The 8,970-nt window shown below is 34.8% G+C and overlaps 1 protein-coding gene across 5 annotated transcripts in view; it reads left to right on the top strand.

The window, feature by feature from the left end:
* Positions 1-8,970, top strand: part of agpat5 (1-acylglycerol-3-phosphate O-acyltransferase 5 (lysophosphatidic acid acyltransferase, epsilon)) — a 70,251-nt gene that overhangs the window by 3,931 nt on the left and 57,350 nt on the right. For all 5 annotated transcript variants that reach the window (XR_014029034.1, XM_081350502.1, XM_081350500.1 and 2 more), the window contains 3 exons: positions 3,710-3,776; positions 3,972-4,087; positions 4,301-4,390. Coding sequence is in view for 4 of the 5 variants with exons in the window: in XM_081350502.1 (XP_081206628.1) it covers positions 3,710-3,776; positions 3,972-4,087; positions 4,301-4,390 (273 nt within the window). In the remaining variant the exon portion in view is untranslated. The remainder of the gene's footprint in view (positions 1-3,709; positions 3,777-3,971; positions 4,088-4,300; positions 4,391-8,970) is intronic.

Below are 8,970 nucleotides of genomic sequence, written 5' to 3'. Positions count from 1 at the left end.
AATAATTACATGTAAATTGTGAATATATAAATGTGCATCTAATTATATAGATACATAGCTGAGTATATATTTATAAGCCTGAATATATAGTTATAACTCTGAATGTATAAATGTAAATCTGAATATATAGTTAACAGTCACTCAGAAAATGTATTTATAAATCCTGAATATATCAATGCATAGCCTATATTGTCTATAATTTTAGCTCAGAATTTCCATACGTTCCATGCTTATAATGTGCTAAATCCATGTAAACAATAATTCACTATAAGCATATGCACTATAGCTGTTTGTAAAGTGTGTTATCACGTATTTGGGTGTTAATTAAGAAAAGTGATTTTATTATCCTATGTATTTACTTACCAGAGTTTTGTGACTGCAATGAACTTGAAGGTATGGAACCTTGTTTCTGCCACAGCATAGAAAAAAATTAATACATTAAAAGGTAATTGCAACTTTTTATCTCACAATTCTGACTTTTTTTTTTTTTCCTCACAATTGCCAGTTTACATCTCTCAATTGTTGAGAAACAGAATCAGAATTGTGAGAAAGTCACAATTACCAGTAAATAAAAGTTAGGATATCAGAATCAACTGCGGGTGGTTGCGCATGAACACTGAACTCTGAGAGAGAGGGAAGATGTGGTTGCACTGATTCACTCGTGTCGTTTCTGAAATTACAGTCTGACAGCAAGATTTAAAATTATGGACTTGATCTGTTCATGTGGATGAATCCTATGGGATGAATTAGTTTACTCATTCAACCTGCATGCTAATAATCGTTGTGGGAATTTAGCACATTATAAGCGTGGAACTTGTGGGCATGAGGAAAATTATGTGCAAAAGCCACCAGGCCCTGCTCCAGCATTGGGTGCCGTGGGCCAAGTGAAATTGCCCCTCAAAATGTCTGTGCATGGCCCTGAAACAGACAGTAATAAAATAAGAACAAATGAACAAATTAAAAACATTAGCACAAATAATTACAAGCAGGGCAGGACTTAAGGGGGTCGCACACCAGATGAGGAGCGCAGCGCCACTTCTTTAAAATTCGAACACATTTTTTTCTATTCATTTACAGAAATCAGCTGCATGGATAAATTGCTGATGTAATCGGATTTTCAGTTGAGATTCTCAATTAATTCAGTTAACGTACGCCCTGAGATAAAGTGTTCAGACTGCAGACTCGGCAACGATTGTATTTAATTATACAGTACAATCATAACATAATACAGACATTATCTTAATTTCATAATGTCCTTAAACATAACAGTATTGCTGGCCATAAACCGAGAAAGTGCGCGTCCGGTGTGCGATACCTTGAGTTGTCCTAGATGCAACACTGCGCTTCTCGTCCGGTGTGCGACCCCCTTTAGGGGTCTGGGGGCCCCTGGGCTTGAGTTTATGTTTGAGCCCTGCCTAGTGCCTACGTTACAAATGACCTTAACCAGAACATCATTATAGAGTAGTATAAAATACACAATTTAAATATACTTTGAGGTTCCTAGAACGATTACTATGCAACATTCCTAGCCTAGTCAAAGTTTAGAGATAATATTAAATAGTCATTATAATACAATAAAATACAGGATGTGCTCTTATTAGTTGAGAGAAGATCAAAACCCTGAAAAAACACTGAGCAGTAAAGCCAGAGATGAACAGTATTTATAAATTTATTGTCATATCCGTTTCCTCTTATGTCAGATTCTTACATTTAATCAATACAGTCAATCAGAATAAGACACTGTATGGCTTTTACCAATCAAATAAAATCAGTATATCAACAAAATACTTATTTGTATTTACACGTACTGTTTAATGCAGCTCAGATGTATTATGAATGGATTTACTAACTAATGAATTAATTACTGTAATTTTAATTTATTTTCATTCAAAAAGTAAAGTAAGGAGTTACTCTTAATTTTTCTGTAATTTAATTAGTTACTTCTGATGTAATTCTGTCATAGACTACAGAACAATTCTATATAAAATATAATTTTTCTCCCTTTAAATTCTTTGGTCAGTTAAAGAGATGGTTTATGCAATTTTATAGTATTTATTTAAAAAGAATTAAAGAGCAGTTTCATGTCTATCTTTATATTGTTCAACCGGTTGATGGTGATATGGGATTTAGAAAGAAATTAGTAATAAGTAATGCAATACTTTTTGGAGAGAGGTATTAGTACAGTAATCTAATTCTGTTCTGTTTCCTTTAGTCCCTTCTCTGTTTACCTCCGGTTTCACTGGTTACCGATTATGTCCGTTTGTTGCTATAATTGTGTATAAATTTCTCACGTCTAGTTTACTTTCCTTTGTTCTACCCCTGTTTATATAACCATGTTTCAGTTGTTCTTGGTCACTTCTCATTTATGCATTGTGTGGTTTGTGTTATTCTCCTGCATGTTCATTGTGTTTTTTTTTTTTTTTTTGTAATCTCCTTCGTCTTCGTGGCTGCTGACCACATCGTAGCACTTATTTATTATAGCAAAGAAAATAAATTTAAAATGTTTTTTTTTTCTTAATGGCGATAATATTGCATATCGCTATATTGAGTCACCACAAGGGAAATTCCTTCACTGCTACAGCCCTAGTCTGTTTAGCAGTTCAGGGTCTTCTTTTTGGATATGTCATTTTTGTCTTGTGGGGGTTGCTGGTTAAGGTGTTAAGCCCATTGAAATGCTGAAATGTGGACATTTTTATGTTACCATCTGTATGTTCTATATGCCTGCATTTGTCACTGTCACCTACGGCACATGGCCTGCGGCCTCGTGTCTACGGCCAAACCGCAGTCGTGCTGATATAGAGCCGTATCCCACTCCTGCTTGTGTTATTTTCACTGTCTGTAGTAGTTGAACAAAAGACAGTTTTCCATTCACCATGATGCTAGAATCAAGATTACCTTTTTTCATACACTATTGTTAAAGGAGAACTCCGGTCAATTTTAACATTGAGCTCATTTTTTTGTACATTTGGAGTGCTGTCAATACAGAGAACAACGACAAAAATCGGTGTTGCCTACACCGAGTTATTCTATTTTTAAAATTTGCACCCTGTTGACTTCAATAGGGCAAGTACTAAACCTGCTTTTAGCCTCTTAACATCCTTGATGGGTCATTACAAGTGGATCTGACTGCAGTAGATGTGAAAGAAATGTATAAAAATGATGTTATTTAAGCCAGCGCAAATACCTTTGTTTACATCCTGTTTTCGGGTGAAGTCCAAAGTAGTCGATTGCCGAGTTCACGCGCATAGGTTTAGTACCTATGATCGCGCGTGAACTCGGCAATCGACAACTTTGGACTTCACCCGAAAACAGGATGTAAACAAAGGTATTTGCGCTGGCTTAAATAACATCATTTTTATACATTTCTTTCACATCTACTGCAGTCAGATCCACTCGTGTTCACTCAGAAGGAATCACTCACATTTTCTGTGCACTTGTAATGACACATCAAGGATGTTAAGAGGCTAAAAGCAGGTTTAGTACTTGCCCTATTGAAGTCAACAGGGTGCAAATTTTAAAAATAGAATAACTCTGTGTAGGCAACACCGATTTTTGTCGTCGTTCTCTGTATTGACAGCACTCCAACTGTACAAAAAAATGAGCTCAATGTTAAAATTGACCGGAGTTCTCCTTTAAGTCATGTTCATTCTATCTATGCCTTTGCTTTGTTGTTTAATGTATTAAAAAGTTAATGTAAATCTCCGTACAGATTGTCATTTATGGGAATATACCAAAGAAGGAAAATGTGGTTTATCTATCAAACCATCAATCCACAGGTAAGTCTCTGTTTTGCAGTCAATACATGACCTTATCTATAAACATTACACAATCTTTGTGATTCATACAATGGCAAAACCATTTTTTTTTTTATATATGTACAATGTTATTAAGTACTGTGGTACGTATGTCTGTGTATCATTGTATCTGACACATCACTGTACCATTTGTAAGGGTTGTGTTCTCTATTGTAGCTGATTGGATTATTGCTGACATGTTAGCCATTCGACAAAATGCACTTGGACACGTAAGATATGTCCTGAAAGATGGTCTGAAGTGGCTTCCTTTGTATGGATGGTATTTCTCACAGGTAGAGTAAACATCTAATTCTAGGAAACTGTCCCACACATACACAAACACACATACATTTCTATGTAAATATTGTAAAAATGCATACTTAGATAAATTAGGATTGAATTGAATGGTTTTATAAACAATTTACACAAAAGTTTCATTCTGCTAGTGTTTTATAAATAAGGCCGGTTGTGTGTTTCTGGCTATATAACTTTTGTGTCATTCACAGCATGGAAGTGTGTATGTGAAGAGAAGTGCCACCTTTGATGAGAGAGCCATGAAAAAGAAACTATCATCTCAGACCAAACTGGGCACACCTGTGAGTATATATCCATAGCACTCACTGTATGAAAATCCAGAAACGGGGCACGGGAACTGGAGCACCCCCTGTTTTTACAGGATTGTAAATGTAACACAAACTTTTGTTCAGTTACATTTATTTTTACATAAGCATTTAGTAATGTATTTGTAATAAACACTTTAAGTGGGCTATTTAAAAAGTGTTAGGACTATTCATATGTTAAATTATGTTTTTTAAAACATATGAGCAGAGTGTGACGTCATATCGTGTGTGTGTGTAAATACCACTTTATTAAGTGCACATGTTCTACTGCTTAACACAAATATATAATCAGTCAATCACAGAGCAGCAGTTCAATGCATTTAGGCATGTAGACATGGTTGAGATGATCTAGTTCAAGCTGAGCATCAGAATGGGGAAGAAAGGGGGTTTAACCTCTTGACGCGCACTGTCTCGGCCTCAGGCTTGATGCCACTGTTTACCATGGAATTAGGGCTGCTGGGCGGTTTGACGATAATATCGTATATCGACAATGTCTGGCAAGTATCGCGATTTCAATTATAACAGTCAGTTACCAGACGATCATCGACAATATCGTGAGAAAATGACAAATATATTTCACATATCCCCATAGTTACCACATATTTATTCACATGCAACAGCCGTCTGGCGGAAGCTAGTTATTTTAGTCGATAAAGTTTTAAATATGGATAATAACGTAATAACGCATCGCTTCACTTCAGAAGGCCTTTATTAACTCGCCAGAGCTGTGTGGAGGACTTTTATCATGGATGGATATGCTTTGATGGACTTCCAAAAAAAATACCCATTCACTCTCATTACAAAGCTTGAGAGCCAGGACATTTTTTTTTAATATAACTCCAATAGTATTCGTCTGAAAGAAGAATGTCACATACTAGGATGGCTTCAGGGTGAGTAAATCATGGGGTAATTTTCATTTTTGGGTGAACTATCCCTTTAAGTGAATTTTTTTTAAGAAAAACAGTCGGTCTGTAGGATCCGTGCACTGACAGTCTATAATAGCTATACCCCCTGTCAACATTAGGCTAATGTTAATCAAAGAACAAAAGAAAAATAAAATCACTCACTGAACTTGACAGAATAGCTTTTGTAGATTTAATTAGCCTAATCTTTAGTTGAATTTGCTTGTTGTTCGGCGTTGACTGCTGTAACTACAACGAGTGTATGTGACTGCTTTGGAGATGCGTTCCCTGTCAAACATAATTTATCCTTACTTTCCTAATTTTTTCAAATATTTTTTCTTGATTACACATCTTTATTTGATGTTAACATTGCTATTAATTTTTATGTAATTTATTTTGTTCTGCAGACGAAAAAATTTAACTATATCCTATGAATTCGGAATTGCGATGATATTTCCCATTTTAAAAAGTAATAAAATATCAAGTATGCCTATTTTATTCCGGTCTTGTAATTAAAATTGTTTTACAAATACAGTTTCGTTATTTTGCAAACGGGTAAAGCAATTGCGGTGCTTTGAATATCACATGCACCCGGTCAGAGTTTCCAGGCAGCTCTGTTAAGCTATAGCATATTGAGAGAGTTGCTGTAGATTAAAAAAAAAAATTGCTTACTCCAATATAATTTTTAATCACTTCTATTTCTAAATAAAGAAACCTGTAATTTTGATTTCGTTATAAGAGCCCTATGAGGAGACCTTGTAACTCAAATTAGAAAGAAATATAACCTTACCGTTTTTGCTCATGCAGAATGAACCATTTCATTTGTAATCCCTGATTTTAGACAAATAACAAATGCAACATAGCTTAAATACAAGTTTAAAAACAGCACTGCACGTTATAATTAAGGAATTAAAAATTATCATCATGAAATGTCTACTCAGGCGATAACGACAAAAAGAAAGAGAAACATCGGACCTTATGAAAAAGAAAATAGGCAAGACACATTCAACATGACATCATGCATTTATCATTCTTGCAATCACCAAATTGAGTTTTGTTCTGTTCAGTTGTATTCATCTGTTCTCCTCACAAAATGAAATTCATTTCTAACACAAATTGGGTATGAACAGTGTGTAAATTCTTAGCAACACTATAACAAAAAACCTGATGTTTTATGTTAGTTTAAGCTTAAATTAACTAAACTAAAACCTTTAACGTTTCAATCATTAAATTAACCTTACTGAATCGCAGGCTATGATTTATTTAAAGTGCAGCCAAACTCAACATGATGTGTGTTTACGGTGAATGTCGGCAGTGTTGTCTCCCACAAGGGAAGGGGCGGGTCTCCGGTAGACGATATAATCTGATATCGTGATATTTTTTAAGGCAATTATCGCTAGAATATTTTTAACATATCGCCCAGCCCTACATGGAATAGGGCTGTCACTTTATGTTCGATAATCGATTGTACAATCGATCGGACCAACCAACGCAAGTTTTGAAAATGAAAATAGGGAATCGATCTTAATGGTCTTTTCTCGGAGCGCGTCCAGCTCGTCACGATACGCCCGCAGCGAACGCGCGTCACATAGCAACTGCAGGCTCTGACAAACACACATACCTGCAAATTATACTTCTGCATAATGTGTCTCTTTTTACAACTAAACTGTGAATTCTGCTGGTATGCAGGCAGTCTCATGCATACAGATACAGATTCGGGCTACGGTCTATAATTGCCTATGTAGGCGAAATTTGTTTGACATTTTTAATCGTAAACACAGCCATGTTGAAGACTGCAGTAATGTTTTTCATTTACGCTATGGCAGTCCACTCTGCTTATTGTTTTTCGAAAATGTTGCACTCCTGTTTGTCATTGTGCACGAAACTTCACGCCAATAAATCATCAGGAAAATTTGTTGACTTGTGCGCGTTTCAAGCGCCCTCTTTACGTTCGTCCTAATGCCTGTTAGTTGTCTGTGGATTTCCCCATATTTGGCGTTTAAAATGGAAACGTCTTAAGACATGGAAAATCGATTTTACAATCGATTCATTGAACACTTATGTCTCAAAAATCGAACAGGATTTTTTCACAAAAGTGACAGCCCTAACATGGAATACATTTACTATATGGAATACTGTCTAAAAATATTGAGAATGATAACAAATTATACATAATTTTAAAGTTGTAATGGTTTAGTGTCAATCGACGGTGTTTGTTTTAAGATATATGCTCCAGCAACAGTAATATCGTAATAATATTGTAATTTGTGTCGGGAGGGCAAATGACAACATGCAAAATCAAAACGGGACTTCATACCTTTTTGAAATGGCAATCGCGAGATGAATCCAATCCGTCGTACTTGAGTAAAAGGTTCATGACAAGCATCCATTGAAAAACATCCAAAAGCACTTATTGTCTGTGAAATATTGATATATTGTCCATTGTTTACAATCTGCTCTCCATCGTCGTTCTTTAAGAAATAATGCAATGTGAGCACGATTTGTTGTAAAACTGTATACGATCGTATACATTAGACTCTCACAAACAAATGAACCTTCCTCCAAAGTCTATGTTTTTAAAATAGGGCAGCAGTTTTACTTATAATATCTAAGCAGTACTGTTGGATTTTGTGACGCCTTGAGAGGCATATTCTCCATTGTCATTGTAGTAAATTTCGACGGACAAAACTTTTAGCCAATGATGAGACGATTCCAAAACGTGTGTGCTGTTTACCTTTCACATGTGCACAATAGAGGCAGCGTTATTATTTTGTACAGCTGTCTGGAGTGGACCATTCAGCAGCCAGATCTTGTCTAACAGGTGCACCTTTCACTGTCACATCACTGTTATTCTTCCGCATCCCTTGAAAAAAAAAAAATCCTTGTCACCCAAAAATGTCCTATTTCCCTCATGAGGACGAGAAGATTTTTTTTTTTTTGTATAAAGCTAGGTTTTGTGTGAAATTAGTAATGAAAGCACTTAAATTGTGTGCACAGTTGTAAAGTTCTTTTTTTTTTATATATATATAAAAACACAAATTTTTTACATCATGAAATGGTTTGTAATTATTTTAATTTTTTTAAAGAATGGTTTAATATATGTGGCACATGTAAAATTAACTGTAAAAGCTTCTCTAGCCCTTAAATAATTTTGTTACCAAGGGGCATTTTGCAGCTCCCTTTTAAAGGCCATTTAAAAAAAAAAAAAAGCACTAGTCAGAGAAAAACCTTGTAAGAACCTCTTTATTATTATCATTATTATTATTATTATTACTATTATTATTTTTTTTTTTTTTATTTTTTTTTTTTTTAATCATCCTCAAACTTGAAACATAACTTAAGACTTGTGGTTTTGTGCCCACAATTTCTAGCTTTCACAGGTGCCTTTATTATTTTTATTTTTTAATGATAAAAAGATGGTATGCTAAAAAACTTTTCCATTCCAAAATATCTATGCATGTCTATCCTTATTTTATTTTTATTTTTTTATTTTTTTACTTGTATTAATTCTTATAAAACTAGAAAATAAAGCTCTATTTGTCGTCTTTCAAATGATACCACAACTATGCTTATTCTCCAAAGGGTTTAGGAAAGCCAAACATTTGAGTCCAAGCATGTCATTTTCATGTTTTGGGCTCAAAAGGGGGGTGCGCG

The sequence above is a fragment of the Scardinius erythrophthalmus genome (assembly GCF_964197995.2).
Source record: "Scardinius erythrophthalmus genome assembly, chromosome: 21".
NCBI lineage: Eukaryota > Metazoa > Chordata > Actinopteri > Cypriniformes > Leuciscidae > Scardinius > Scardinius erythrophthalmus.
Note: the sequence above shows the minus strand (reverse complement) of the source record. Positions and strands in the feature narration are given on the sequence as shown.